At 47.8% G+C, this 15516-nt stretch overlaps 4 protein-coding genes across 4 annotated transcripts; 3 read left to right on the top strand and 1 right to left on the bottom strand.

The window, feature by feature from the left end:
* The first annotated feature begins 1200 nt into the window (after positions 1-1200).
* GGS22DRAFT_163185 (uncharacterized protein) lies at positions 1201-3929 on the top strand. Its single transcript, XM_047961325.1, has 2 exons — positions 1201-2000; positions 2052-3929. Exons 1-2 carry the CDS (start codon positions 1517-1519, stop codon positions 3611-3613), a joined length of 2046 nt encoding a protein of 681 aa, XP_047819073.1. The 5' UTR covers positions 1201-1516; the 3' UTR covers positions 3614-3929.
* A 2069-nt stretch (positions 3930-5998) lies between these two features.
* Positions 5999-10542, top strand: GGS22DRAFT_188530 (ATP-binding cassette transporter protein YOR1-like protein; the record flags this gene model as incomplete). Its single annotated transcript, XM_047964732.1, has 3 exons — positions 5999-6382; positions 6435-8158; positions 8211-10542. The coding sequence occupies 3 exons, from the start codon at positions 5999-6001 to the stop codon at positions 10540-10542; spliced, it is 4440 nt and encodes a 1479-aa protein (XP_047819074.1).
* A 1098-nt stretch (positions 10543-11640) lies between these two features.
* On the bottom strand, positions 11641-14073 carry GGS22DRAFT_163191 (uncharacterized protein). Its single transcript, XM_047961326.1, has one exon. It carries the CDS (start codon positions 13330-13332, stop codon positions 12259-12261), a length of 1074 nt encoding a protein of 357 aa, XP_047819075.1. The 5' UTR covers positions 13333-14073; the 3' UTR covers positions 11641-12258.
* A 343-nt stretch (positions 14074-14416) lies between these two features.
* Positions 14417-15460, top strand: GGS22DRAFT_140925 (Fcf1-domain-containing protein). Its single transcript, XM_047958725.1, has 3 exons — positions 14417-14628; positions 14722-15146; positions 15213-15460. The coding sequence occupies exons 1-3, from the start codon at positions 14593-14595 to the stop codon at positions 15346-15348; spliced, it is 597 nt and encodes a 198-aa protein (XP_047819076.1). The 5' UTR covers positions 14417-14592; the 3' UTR covers positions 15349-15460.
* The last annotated feature ends 56 nt before the right edge of the window (positions 15461-15516 follow it).

Genomic DNA, 15516 nt, shown 5'->3' on the forward strand with positions numbered 1-15516 from the left:
AGACTGTGAGGGGGCATATGCGCGCAGCTGCATGAGACGCTTGGAGGTCAAGCACGTGTCTTGACCAACAAAATCACGGAGATATTCATCACTTAGAAGATAAGTGCTGCATTACGGTTTATCACAGCACGTTTAACGACGATGACGATCTCCCACTCGATGTTCCCCGTATTTGCCTTTTGGAAGCCGGCCGAGATCATTTCTCGTTTTTCCCATAGAATGGGGTAGTGCGATATCGCATGGCCGCGGATTCGTGTTGATGGCATCATCATAGACAAAAGTGGATTTCTCGGTTCTCTGGTTGGAAGGACTTCTATTCGAGAAGACTCGCCATGGCGAGGGAACCACATAGAGGGCAAAGGAAATTATGAGCATAGAATAGTCATTTTCGGTGCAGGATCAAGAAAGCAAAAACGGCGTCTCGGCGAGCAGGCAATAGGCTTCAGAACTCTCCAAAACATGGAGAGGAATTCTGGGATCTGCTCTGACGATAAGGGCATATGGAAAGGATTTTAATCCCATCTGCCACCAATGGTAGTAGTGCTTTTGCGGACATTGGCTGAGACGCGTTCAGGCCCTTCGAGGTTCTTCGCGCTATGGTGGACTATCAGAGAATCCATCTACGACGGACTGAGAACTTCCCAAAATAAAAAATGTTCCTCTTTTACTTGCAAACTGCGAAGCACATAGCATCATGTGAAATAGTCTTCTCAGCTAATAGTGAAACACGTTGTCTACGCTTAAAAATAGTGATTTCTCGGTTACCAAATACGTAATACTAGAATCTGCAATGATATAACTTTTTGCTACATGGAACTAAGACTGAGATAAGAGATCTCTGACCTTCTAGAGTTCGAAGCCAAGCATTTATGTAATAAGGTAATCATGAATCGTTTTATTTTACAATTTACACAATCCGAAGTTAGATATGTTCCCAGGCACCTTTAATGTTTTCGTAATACGCCACAGAGTGGGTGGTCCGAGCTGTGGCTACCCTGACGCGTCTAGCAGGTGCGCAGATAATACAGGTGGTGTCTTTGAGGCACTGTATGTACAATGTCTCCACTTAATTATTGTACATGCCCTTTGTACATTTACACTAAGCAAACCTTAAGGAAAGTGACGCGACGTGAGAGGTAGGTACAATACAGTACAGTACAGCGTGAGCAGTTTGATTCAGCACACTTAAAATTTAAATTGATCGTCTTCGCATTTCAACTTCGGACACGGAAGCTTTGTCCATTCCTCTTCCCTTCCATTCCCTTTCCTTTGCACCTCACACTCTTCGTCAAAATTTCAATAATGAGTCGATGATAATATTTCGCTCCTAGCCTTTATTTAAAGGCTATTTTTTTCTTTTCTTCCTATCGTTCATTAAAGCCTTACCACGAAGAGGTAGTCGTCACAAACGTCGTATCTGTGCGCCAATCGTCCCAATCGTCCTAATCCCCCCTACATCAATCAAAACAGCCTCGTTGCCATCACTTCATCAATCTTATCACCGAACGAACTCACGATGGCTTCGAGAGAAGGAACGCCGGAGCACAGTCGCTGGTCGCGCGCATCTAGTGGCGCCCCAAGGGACAGTACTCCAGGTGACAATCTCGAAGCCAGTATGATCAGCCAATCTGGACAAGGAAGTAAGCGACCGAAAAATAAGTCATCCGCAGCCGCAGCCGCAGCATCGTTCCCTACCGTAGGGAAGATTAGACACCTTAAGAAAGAAGATGGAGAACCGCTTTGGAGAAGAGATATTCAATACGACTTTCTCAAGGCCGTCTTCGATGACGACAACAGGGTCTTTACGAACAGCTACGAACCCATAGGAGATGGCAAGGAGAAGCAGAGTTTTGCGGACCTGTATATCGATACTATGGCTAGAAGCAGCAAGACGAGCAAGGTTCTTCGAGATAAATTACTTAGCGACCGAGAAGCCGCGAAGAGCATGGCTATGGTCTGCTTGCTCGTCAACGTGGGTCGGATGAACACAACGTTAAATTGTACCGTATCTCCATCGATTTAGGGGAACAACTTTTGCTAATATGTTGCAGTTTTTCCTGAGATGCGAGCTCAACTACGAACATATCACGCTATTCCATCATTGCAGGCACACCAAGACGCGTCCGCCTATAAGCAATTACAAGACGCTCCAAGATTGAAGTCTATCCTAAAGGGTGCGGCCGAGGATCGTCCTGAGCCTCATGAGTTAGGCGAATTTAAGGGAAAGGATCCTCCTCGGTCGAACCCGGTTAACCTCATCTTCCTGATATGTCAGCAAGCGTCGTATATCGCGGAGCTACATTTCCCTCCTGGTGGCGAGTTTCACGACCTCATCATGAAGACAAATTACACAAGCAAATCTCGTGCTAGAGCCTTCTTGTGGCTGATGTGGTTTTATCTTGAGTCTGACTTTACAGAAGAAGGCTGTGAAGAAAATCCTTTCGGGCAGGGTGTCGACTACGGTACGGAGGTCGCAAACCAGGGAGTCCCGCGAATGGAAGAGATGGTAGCTGAAGAAGAAGACCGTGAGAATATTGACCCACAGGAGGAAATTGAATTTGGACGAGAGAAGCAGAATCATCGAGCAAAGATCATCGCAGCCGATCAGGCTTACTTAGCTGACCACCAGAACAAACGTGGATCCAGGGGAAGGATCATAGCTGATGAAGGACCTACTGCTGCAATCCTCCCCCGGATACGGCCGTCAAAACACGAGTCCGATCTGGACAGTACACGGTCTACCCCGCCCCCGAGAGCCTTGTCACGCATTGGTGCTAGTAGCACTGGACGACGGGGCGGGGCGCCACTGAAACACCTAATCTTTGAAGGCTCATCGCCTGCGGGACCAGGATCTCATGTCATTGAGGGTATAGTCCCCAGAAAGCCACGCCCCCCTACCGCACATCAACTCGCGGTAGAGCGAAACCGGAATCAGCGGGTTGAACATATTCTCGGCCGCGGACTTCGGAGACAGCATCATCGGGCTCGAAAGTCACGTCGACAGGAAGGCGCGATTATACGTGCCAAGCGCCGTTTGGCAGCAATGAAGGACGCGCTACTGGACAGTGATGAAGAAGAGTATATGATGGCGCATAGGGAGCAGAAACACCCCTTCATAGACCGAGGCTTTGGTGGCCTTTGCCAGCTGAATCAAGAAGAGGACGATTTTGGCGAAGAGTTCGCATCGTACGCAGCCTCACTTCGGAGGGCAGACCGACGGCTAAGACGTTGGGAAGGCCGACCCGAGTTAGGGGTCGTGTCGACAGCCAAGAGACGCGTTGCAGCTCCACCATCGGATTATGCCTCGCCCGACTTAAGGGGCGACCACGACGGTAACGATAGTCCAGAGAAGATGGACATCAAGACAAAGACAAACGGCAATACCAACGGCGATATCACGATGGAGGATGCGGATGATCTGGATCCTATGGAGAAGGAGCTCCTAGGAATTGACAGTGGGGGCGAGGAGGGCGAAGGTGAAGGTGATGGCAATGGTGAAGGAGATGGCGAGGGTGAAGGTGACGGTGAAGGTAAAGACGACTCTGACGACATCGATAATATCGGTAAGGCGTTATTGGGTCTAGATGGTTCAGATGGTACAGATAGTTCATAATGGCCATGGTGAGCGAGCATGGGACGGCGAGAATGTTGCGTTTACGGTCGTCGGTAACATACTACTGCTTCCCGATTCTTTTTCACCTTTCCAGGCTTGATATGGGAACAGCCTGGCTTTGTACATCTAGCAGGGAATGGGAGTTGTTTATGGATGCTTTTTAAAAACAAAAGGGCATAGATGAGAGGTGATAACGCGATAGCATTCATCAGTATACGCAAGACCGATAAGGTGTACTTCACAACGCCTCGGGAATTTAATAGTGTGTTACATAATATTGGATCTTCCAGGACGTAGTACGATGTGTCAAATAGCTGCTATGGTACCTACGTTGTTAGTTACAAGCGCTGTAGTCTTTCGACTCATCAGTTTGAAAGTTCGTAAAATCATACCGTATAGTCTACTACCTACATTCAATGATCTACCTGATGTCATACGTTGCCGTGTGGCATTACAATACTTACTAATAGGTACCTACTTCGGAATGATGTCCCTCAACAAAAGTCCGACGAGAGGATCTCGGACTAAACTTGCTTAGTTAATCAGAGAATCTGTTGTCATCCGTAGTCTTTCTCGCAACAGAGGTATACCATGCTCGAATATCTAATCAAGGATTACAGACTTCATACACATTTCGTCAGCTTGATCAGATCAAAACGGCGCAAAAAAACATGTATACGAGCGCTGCATTATAAATCAACAACTTCGGCTCAATCGAAGGTCTAGAAGCAGCTAAACTCCGCTATAGTCCGAGCCCCAGAACTGGAGAAAGTGAGAGAAGATGGGAAGAATAAGTCGGAGTCGGAACCGGAATTGTGCCTGTCGGGACCGGTGTCGGGTAGAGGCGACTTAAGCAAGCTAATAGTACGACTATTATAGTAGTACAAAGCTTAGCATTCCCTTTTTTTTTTTTGCTCTTCGCCCCCCAGAAAGAAGAAAAAAAGCCCTAAGATGATCGACCTACCTAAAACAGTATGTACATAAGTAAGTATATTTGTATTACCGTCCGCAATTCGCGACGGAATATACGACCTATACGATTGACATAATTTTCGAGGACGGGGGGTTGGAAACCAGGTTTTTGCGCAACGCGGACACACGGACAATAGCCATAAACCCCTACCGCGCAAGAACCCTGTCTGTCTGTTTGTCTAGGTTTTTCCAGGCTGGCCTCTCAATTAACTTTTGTGATTCGAAGTCGATGGGTGTATGAAAACTGTCGTAGTATTTCGCATGTCCCGAGTGGAACCCGGGATTCGGATCAGTACGAGAACGGGGTTGGTACCTACTATGCAAGAAGAAAAAAAAAGGAACCTGCGTGGAAATTTTCTTCATTGATAGCCGGTGATATGGGACGTGTAGTGACTACCTACCTATGCATGTACGTAGGACTAGGTAGGCACACTTGCTGACGACTCACAAGCTCACAAGACATACTTACATACTTCTATCAACCTAGTGAAGCAACCTGGGAGGATGCGAGGTCTCATGTTGGTGATTACCAGCTTACCGACATTTTGACTAACACATAATGGAATTCCTGCATTTCTCGTACTAAGATACGCCGACATGCGTCATCTGCCAAAGTCCCGAGTATTCACCAAGTCAGAGAACATAAAAAATACCACCTTGTTGTTTCCTTTAGCTATATGCCGACTCGTATTATAAACTATGTGATTGGTTTAGAGTTGTTAGGATGAAGAATATCCCCAGGTCGTTAGCGAATAGCTCGTACTAAATCCCGAGCCATTGGTGACTCTTGGTGACTTCTAGGGCTGCGTATAGCCTGGGGTACTTACTTACATTGACAGTCTAGCAGTCTAGTTCTTTCCTACGTGCCTCTGGAATGGTTTCTAGTCCGGCAAGCGGGGCCGACAATGGAAGCATCATAGGCAGATAGCTTAGATACCAAAAGTAAAGGGTCCTTCCTAATTTTGTCAACCGTATTTACGGCTGCCAAGATCCCGATTCATAATTCATATCTCTATCCCATTCAATCCCTTCCTCTCTCTTTGCACTGCACACTCATACACAAACATCCTAAACCTCTAGTTTAACTAAACAACCATATTATGTTATGTCAGGGTTCAACAGTTTAAGGAATCAGAAGTCTCTTTGTATGATAGACCGCTGACCAATCCCGTTCCCGCCATCGTTTATAAAACCATTGCCAAGTCTCGAGATCCCCGTCGTATTCGCCTTTTCTCGCATTGTTCTCAACAATCTAGAACTGCTTGACAATCGTTGCCCAAAATCGCATAACAAGCTTAGTATATGTGTAGAAATCTACTTAAACTTGATATAGCCTAACCCCCTCACACTCGCATCTTACCGTGAGTAAGTGTTGAGCTGTTTGTTTGTTTGTTTTTTTGGAAGGGCCATACTATGGCAAATGAAACTGGGAATAAAGAAATAAAACCGGCGGACCCACTTGCAGATGTCGAAAATACCGGCAACTCTGAGCCAGCAACGCCGGCCTCGGTCTACGATGATCCCGAGAAAGAAATCCGAAAACAGGAAGACTCCGATGATAACCAAGCTAGCCGTGAAGGGTTGAAACACACTCAAAGTCATGCTACCGATACAAGCACCATTACTCGTACTACCACGAGGGCATCCGTACCAGCTAAGAAGCAATGGTACAAAGTATTCAACCCCCTACTATGGGGTTCGATACCGCCCATCCCTAAGGAGCGCGAGGTCTCGAGGGAGTACGGGGCCGGTTTCTTCAGCAAATTGACTTTCCAATGGATGGCTCCCATAATGAATGTAAGTACTAAGCCTCTCCGGATTGGCGCCATCGTATTGATAGAAGATATAGGTAGGGTATAAACGGTCCCTAGAACAAGACGACCTCTGGTCCGTAAACCCTGATCGGACAGCCGAGAAGATGACGGCTAAGACAAGAGAATCTTTCGAGAGACGAAAGAAAGCAGGTGATCAATACCCCTTGCTTTGGGCATTGCACGAAACTTTCTTCTGGGAATTTTGGTTAGGCGGTTTCTGCCAACTCTGCTCGTCTATCTTCCAAGTCATGTCTCCTTTCACTCTGCGGTACCTCATCAACTTTGCCCAAGAAGCCTGGGATGCATCTCAGAACGGAACACCCCCACCCAAGGTCAGTGCTGGTATCGGCCTGGTTATTGGTGTGACTGTTATGCAAATTTTGCAGAGCTTAGGTGTCAACCACTTTATATACCGTGGGATGATGATTGGAGGACAGGCGCGTGCTGTCCTCATCAGTCTCATTTTTGAGAAATCCATGGTGCTCTCAGGTCGTGCAAGGGCAGGTGGTGGTAAAGAAGCATCTAATGACACAGCAGAGAACGGTCAAGGAGAAAAAGATAAAGGGAAAGATAATGAAAACAGCAAGACAGAGAAGTCGGATGACCCCAAAAAGGATCCCAAGGCGGATAAGACACTCATCACCGGTGATGGTACTGGCTGGAGCAATGGAAAAATCGTGAACTTGATGAGCGTCGATACCTACCGTATAGACCAAGCTTCCGCCATGTTCCACATGACTTGGACGGCACCTATTTCGTGCATCATAACTCTCATCGTCCTTCTCATCAATCTGACTTACAGTGCTTTAGCTGGTTTCGGGCTTTTGGTCATCGGCGTCCCGGCCTTGACTAGAGCAATTCGCGCGCTGTTCTTGCGCCGAGCAGCAATTAACAAGATAACGGATCAGCGCGTGAGCCTAACCCAGGAAATATTGCAATCTGTCCGCTTCGTCAAATATTTCGGATGGGAGGGAGCTTTTCTGGAACGCCTCAGGGAAATTCGATCTCGAGAAATCCACTCTATCCAAGTTCTTTTGGCGGTTCGAAATGCTATCAATGCTATTAGCATGTCGCTCCCCATCTACGCTTCCATGTTATCGTTCATCACCTACTCGCTGACAGACCACGGTCTTCCCGCTGCACAAGTTTTCTCTTCACTTGCGCTTTTCAATGGCTTACGAATGCCTCTCAATCTGCTCCCTCTGGTTATTGGTCAGACGGTTGACGCTTGGTCGTCTATGAAACGTATACAGGAATTCATGCTATCCGAAGAGCAAGAGGAGGATGTTGTGTTGCAGCCAGAAGGAAAGCATGCGGTTGAAATACACGACGCTACATTTACCTGGGAGCGGACTCCAACTCAAGAATCTGAAACGGAAAAGAAGGGTAAAGATGGTCATGCACAGAAAGGGACAAAACAACCTCACAAAACAGGTAATGAAAGGGGCCATTTGGAAGAAAATACCGAAGATACAGCAAGTACACTTGTTGAAGAACGCGAGCCTTTCAAACTCCAAGACTTGAACCTTGCGATTGGAAGAAATGAATTGGTTGCTGTCATTGGAACTGTTGGTTGCGGAAAGAGTTCCTTGCTTTCGGCGCTTGCTGGGGACATGCGGAAGACTTCAGGTGAGGTCGTGTTGGGTGCCTCTAGAGCTTTCTGCCCACAATATGCCTGGATTCAAAACGCAAGTGTCCGAAATAATATTCTTTTTGGGAAAGAAATGAATCGCGAGTGGTATAAGGAGGTTGTAAGAGCGTGAGTGATACCCAATAATGATGAGGATATATCAGATACTAACCATGATTAGCTGCGCTTTGCAACCTGACCTAGACATGCTTCCCAATGGAGATGCAACCGAAATAGGCGAGAGAGGCATTACTATATCAGGCGGACAAAAACAACGACTCAATATCGCCCGAGCCATATATTTCGATGCTGATATTGTGCTCATGGATGACCCTCTGAGCGCCGTCGACGCCCATGTTGGTCGACATATCATGGACAACGCCATAATGGGTCTTCTGAAAGACAAGTGTCGAATTCTTGCAACGCACCAACTGTGGGTCCTTAACCGCTGTGACAGGATCATCTGGATGGACGCTGGCAAGATTCGAGCGATTGACACTTTCGACAACCTGATGACGAACCACTCTGGCTTTAGGCAGTTGATGGAAACTACTGCCCTGGAACAAACGCAAGAGGAGGATCCAGCCCAAGTTGAGGACAAGACCGCCGAAGGTGAGAAGAGCAAGAAGAAAAAGAAGAAGGCCCAAGGCTTGATGCAAGCAGAGGAAAGAGCCGTATCAAGCGTCCCTTGGTCTGTTTACACCACCTATATTCGAGCATCGGGAAGTATCCTCAACGCTCCGCTCGTCATCCTGGTGCTACTGCTCTCCCAGGGTGCCAATATCATGACAAGTCTATGGCTGTCTTATTGGACATCTGGCAAGTTCGGTCTCACAACGGGAGTATATATCGGAGTTTACGCAGGCCTTGGAACGTTGCAAGCTCTGTTGATGTTCCTCTTTTCGGTTCTGCTAGCTGTGTTCGGCACAAACGCCAGCAGGACTCTCTTGAGACAGGCAGTCACAAGGACACTAAGAGCGCCGATGTCCTTCTTCGATACAACCCCGCTCGGTCGTATCACAAATCGGTTCTCTAGGGATGTCGATGTTATGGATAATAACCTGTCTGATGCTATGAGGATGTATTTCCTCACGCTCGGAATGATTATATCCGTGTTTGCTCTGATTATCGCGTTCTTCCACTATTTTGCAATCGCACTAGTTCCGCTCGCTATTCTCTTCGTACTTGCGGCCTCCTACTATCGGGCCTCTGCTCGGGAAGTCAAGCGTTTCGAGTCAGTTCTTCGATCTGTGGTATTTGCCAAATTCGGTGAAGGTCTTAGCGGAGTATCGTCAATTCGTGCGTATGGACTGAGGGATCGTTTCATCAATGATCTGCGAGATTCCATCGATGAAATGAATGCAGCATATTACTTGACATTCTCGAATCAACGGTGGCTATCGATACGTCTAGACACTATCGGAAACTTGCTTGTGTTTACCACGGGCATCCTTGTCGTGACTTCTCGATTTAGCGTTTCACCATCGATTGGTGGTCTCGTGCTTTCGTACATCTTGTCCATTGTGCAGATGCTGCAGTTTACGGTGCGGCAGCTTGCCGAGGTGGAGAATGGCATGAATGCTGTAGAACGACTCGAGTACTACGGAACACAGCTCGAGGAGGAAGCACCTGACCACACGATTGACGTTCGTCCTACATGGCCAGAAAAGGGAGAAATTATCTTCGACAATGTTGAGATGCGGTACCGCGCGAATTTGCCCTTGGTGCTTAAAGGTCTTAGTATTAACGTTCGCGGAGGCGAACGTATAGGCATTGTAGGACGCACAGGGGCGGGCAAGAGCTCTATCATGTCGACCTTATTCCGACTAGTTGAGATCTCAGGTGGCCACATCTATATCGACGGACTCGATATCTCCACAGTCGGTCTACATGATCTTCGTTCCCGCCTTGCCATCATTCCACAGGACCCTACGCTATTCCGCGGAACTGTCCGCAGCAATTTGGACCCCTTCAGCGAACACTCGGATCTGGACCTTTGGTCGGCACTGCGTAAGGCCGACCTGGTGCCAGCCGACGCAAACATCGACGACAAAGACCCGACACGGGTCCACCTCGACAGCGTCGTAGAAGAAGACGGCTTAAACTTTTCGCTTGGTCAACGACAGCTAATGGCGTTGGCGCGAGCCCTAGTTCGCGGGTCGCAGATCATCGTGTGCGATGAAGCTACCTCATCCGTGGACATGGAGACAGATGACAAGATCCAGAAGACGATGGCTGTCGGGTTCCGTGGCAAGACGCTGTTATGTATCGCTCATCGCCTTCGGACTATCGTAGGATACGACCGCATTTGCGTCATGGATGCCGGGCGTATCGCAGAGTTGGATACCCCGATTAACCTATGGACCCAAGGAGGCATTTTTAGAAGTATGTGTGATAGAAGCGGAATAAGGGTCGAGGATATACATAGTGCAAGGGAGGGGCTAAATGAAGATGATGGTGAGGTAGAGGAAGAGGGAGAGGGGTCGAAAAGCGAGAAATCAGATGAATTGTGAGGTTTGGATAAGGGATTTGGATAACATAACGTGAAATATGTTAACTATATGTTTCGAGGTTTGGATTGGATACCTAAGTAGATTTGGAAACACACATAGCGATATTTAATGATATATGAGTATATGATATTTGATGGTTTCGTGTCTTGGTATTGGTATGGTACCTGAATCATTGATGATTGAAGGTATTAGATCTAAGAGATAAATAATAAGAGCTGAGGGCGAGCGGGCCTTCGACGTGTGAGACCATAGCTTGAACCTTGATACGTCGAGGAAGGTGCCAAGGTCTTAGTATTTACTCAGGCGCTCTTTTCGTACTACGTCTTGGAAATAGCGATGCCCTTTAGATAAGAAGAGAGGAAGGAATATTGAAGTGAAAGAGTAGAAAAGGGAGAAGTTGGAAGAGGCTGAGGATCATTGAAGGTGGCCTTTGTTATGTACCTACCTAGGTATGTTATGCATGTGTTGGGTAACACACGTGTTACTATTCCCATAGGAGCCCACTTAAGCAAGGGAAGCAAGCTGTTTATTACAGAATATACAACCGGGATATTGATTCTTAATATAGCTTGTTCGCTAATCTGTTTGCATTTATTGGTAGAAACTCGAAGGTTGTTTGTAGTTTTGATACAGAGGACATTCGATATCTCGGATATCGCGGTTGATGATATTGCCCATACATAGGTAGGTATATATCTAGAGTAGTACTATTGGGGAATGGTACATGAAGGATTCTGATCAGCAAGGCTATTAACATGCATAAGCACCTGAATAGGTATGTTAGGGGTACATCTATGGACTAAAACAAAAATATAACACTTCCAAGGTTACTATATGAGCAGACTTTTATACAAAGCAGTTATATGTCTAACAGTATATTCTAAGTAGCGCAGGCTGAATCAAATAAATTATTCAGACATCACAGATACACTGTCCTACGTATCATTCGCCTGCAACCGTAGACTTGGTACAGGATCTCTTAGCCTATGGTTCCTGCATAAAGCTAGATATGCCGGCAAGAAATCTACCTGCAACGCCATGCAAAGATGCTGTAGGTGCTGACACACCTGCAACGCAGATCACCAACATGTATTCGCACCGATAACCTTGGGCAGTAAAACATCTCCGAGAAATTCAAGTTTTCGTGTAGTACAGACACACGCGTATTTGTAGCAGGTATCAATAGATTAGCATTGAAAGATTAGATAGGCGGACTTGAACTCCGCATGATAGGTACATAGGTATGACAGGTATGATAGGTAATGACATCGGGACTCGGTCGTTGGACGCAGAACCGGGGAAAAGATTATTGGATAGCGAACAGACTATGTACTGCACTCTTCGGCGATAGATATATGACGTAGATATAATGTTGTGTGCCTTTTTCTTATAAAAAGGCCAAAAAGCCCATAAAAAGTAGTTACCACCGTACCCGTAACTCCAACTCTGATGCCTATTACAACACGCGTTGTTTTTACAAGAAGCAATTGCTCGGCAGGCAAGATCCGAACGGGCTGTCCTCACCGCCGGGTGTAGGACTCTACTCCTTTCCTCCCCACCCACTACTCTACTGGGTCTGATCCACCCGACCTCTTCTCTATATCGTGCCTCGATAATGCTTTTAAATATGTTGCACTGAAGAATTTGTAAAATACCCTAACACCGTAGACCTCCTAGTCCGGACTCCGTCGAAGAAAAAGACCTCTTGCTGGATAACTAATGCCGGGTTTGAGCTTGACTCCAGGTATTCGGGTGGCCAGGAGGTGGGAATTGGTTTTGAGGGTCATCCAATAGGTCCTCCAAAAAGGCACTCGGCGCTCGTCCGCTAGGTGGCCGGTTGAGATTCAACGAGCTTGCACTCATATTTCGTCGTGCCATATCTTGACGGGGTGCTAGACTAGGAGATTCGGGTGGGGTGTGTCCAAGAGGGCGTCCATGACCACGCGAATCAGGGCGAAGGTTCGTCAGACTGATAGAGTGATTATGACCTTGCTGTTGTGGAGATCCCGCCCCGGCGGCATAGAAACCAGAGGGTAGGAAACGAGATTCACGATTACCGTTACTGGACGCAGTTGGAGCAGTAGGAGAAAAGAAGAGATTGGACTGGCTGGGGGTGGATGAAGGAATAGGTCCTCGCGTTGTTCTCCGCACTCCTCGTCCCGGCACGGAACCACCAAGAGAAGCCGACGATGCTTGATCGGTGTACTTATAGAACGGAGGTGGGGGCGGCTGGAAGGTAGCTTTGTCATTAGCAACTTGCTGAGCCAACGCCGCCTTCTTAACATTCCGATGCAGGAGCCAGGCGACAACAGCCCGCCATATCAGGACGGCGGCTCCAAAAGCGCCTAAGATGGCTCCAACGGCAATAAACACAGTGCCTTCTGGCACACTTGAGGGTTGCATGAACGGAGCATTGTTCGTCGGAGGTACACTGGGAGCGGGATAACTGTACTGGCCGGAAAGAGTGGGAAGCGGCTCAGATGAAGTTGAGGTAATAGTTGGAACACTATCAGTCGATGACGCATCGGTCGTCGTGCTACGAGCAGTGGTTGTTGTTCGGTCACTTGATGTCCTATCACTGGTCGTTGATTCCGCGGAAGAAGTGTTTTCACTAGTGGTGGTTTCTTCCGCGGTCGTTCTGTCTGTAGTCGTCGAAGCGGCAGTGGTGGTTGCAGCGCTCGTAGTGGTATCTCGGTTCGATGTCGCAGCAGTGGTGGTGGTTGCGTCTTGAGCGATGACGTTAGAAGCCAACAGGGCGACTGCGGCGAATAGAATCGGTTGCGGGCGCATGGTGGGCGAATTCACGCGATGCGATCGAATAAATAATTAAGCGAAAGAGATCCCGACGTTATATTCGATGCGCAATCGCGATGGAAATCCTTTAATGGAACTGGTTATGATGAATGGTGTCGAGATGGATAATGTCTCTCTGTATTGTTGTGTGGCTCAGAGAAAAACGAGATGACCTGGACCCTTCGTATTCATCGGACTCAGCTCAATTACGAAAGAGGAAACGGAGCGCCCCGGAACAGGGGACACCAAAAAGATCGGATCGGGTTCTAAAAAGTAATAAAAGAATAATGTCTAGTGATAGACTAGAATGATACACAAATTAAAACGATTGTTGCATTGCTTTTTTTGTTGCTTGCTGAAGACTTTCCTAAACCTCCCACCTTTTCGTTGCTTGGTGAATGTTTAGTGAGAGTTTGCGGAGGGACGGAGGGGACCAACAAGAAATAGGAGGAGAGGCTAAAATAAGCAAACACCAAACAGGCGTTCCTGCCTAGTAAAAAAGCAAATTGAGGAAGACGAGACGAGGAAAGGCTCGCGTCGATGACTACCTCCGCGCTAGTACTGGTACATAGTTTTCCTGGTCACGCTAGCAGAACTATATACCAGATGATCCCAAGTACGATGTATAGTACATTGTACCTCGTACGCCATCGGCAATTTTTGGCAGGCCACAGCGACGCTGTACGACCTCGTAGCACAGCGCACCGCAGGCGCTAGTCACTTTGACTGGGCTGAACCTACCATCCATATTCTGGTATGATGGCCTAGCATTTCTGGAGTAGGCTATCAATCATGGTGAACATTGAATTTACCTACATACCTGGTACGTGTTTAGCTGAATAATAAGATTCCACGCAGTGGCCTTGAAGCTTTACCATTTGATATTGTACAACAATCCGTGGGGCGTACCAGCCATTCTCTGACCTGACGGGCAGGTCTGGCTGGTCTAGGTACAAAATTATTGGGGACATGGGACCTGGGTACCTCAATACTTCACACCTTCCGTGGTGAAGAATGTGCGCACGGGCCAACAGTGCACTGAGATAACGGGCAGCATCCTTGTGAGCGGCTAATCTGATAATCCCTTCCAGGGCGGTCGAGATTTTCTAGAGTGGCAGATCGCCAATTACTTGCCTACCTACATTTTGATGTACACGATCAACCTACACGAATTGTTCCCGACATAACCCCTTGATTACATTCCTCTCCCTCGCTTGGATCACTTGCGTTCCAGATTGAATCGAACGGGAGTCCATAATGGGTGTCGCAAAGAAGACGCGCAAGTTTGCGCAGGTTCGTCTCCCTCTTCCATCCAGAAATTATCTTATCGATAAGCATGCTGCTTGCTCGTTCAGCATCGCCGACTAACTCTTCTACCACCACCAGGTTAAGCGCATAATATCGCGGCGCGACGCCCGGCTCAAAGTTAACCAAGAGAAGAACGCCAAAGCGGTCGCCGAAGCCAAGCCCAAGCCCGCCTCGGACGAGGTAGCGCGCCGCGAGGTCCCGCAGCTGCCCTCGCAGCTCTTCTTCCAACACAACGAGGCCCTCGTGCCGCCCTACAGCGTCCTCGTCGATACGAATTTCTTGTCGCACACCGTGCAGCGAAAGCTGCCACTTCTAGAGAGTATGATGGACTGTCTATACGCCAAGTGTACACCCATCATCACGAGCTGCGTCATGGCCGAGTTGGAGAAGCTGGGTCCCAAGTACCGAATCGCCTTGCGGATTGCGCGCGACGAGCGCTGGGAGCGGCTGCAATGCGATCACAAGGGCGTGTATGCTGATGACTGTATAGTAGACCGTATCATGTAAGTTCTGGGCTGGTTGCTATGTAGATGCGCGCTTGTGATATGGTAGCTAACTAATATGTGTAGGAAACATCGTATATACATCGTCGCCACCAACGACAAGGACCTCTGTAGACGGATACGCAAGATCCCCGGTGTCCCTATCATGAACGTCGCTCGAGGGAAATATGTAATTGAGAGGCTACCTGGTGCTCCGCAGTAACCAGAGTCCGGGGAACATACGAGTTATGCATATGCATTTGAGGCACACATTTCGGCGTTTAGGCAAAGACTTCAGCTAGAGTTTACGGCATACCACAACGGCGTTTCGAGGTACCAAAAGAGATCGTTTTTGAGACAGGCTACAAATACAGAAAAAGGCTTTATTGGT

Source organism: Annulohypoxylon maeteangense (genome assembly GCF_022496945.1).
Source record: "Annulohypoxylon maeteangense strain CBS 123835 unplaced genomic scaffold GGS22scaffold_8, whole genome shotgun sequence".
Lineage (NCBI taxonomy): Eukaryota > Fungi > Ascomycota > Sordariomycetes > Xylariales > Hypoxylaceae > Annulohypoxylon > Annulohypoxylon maeteangense.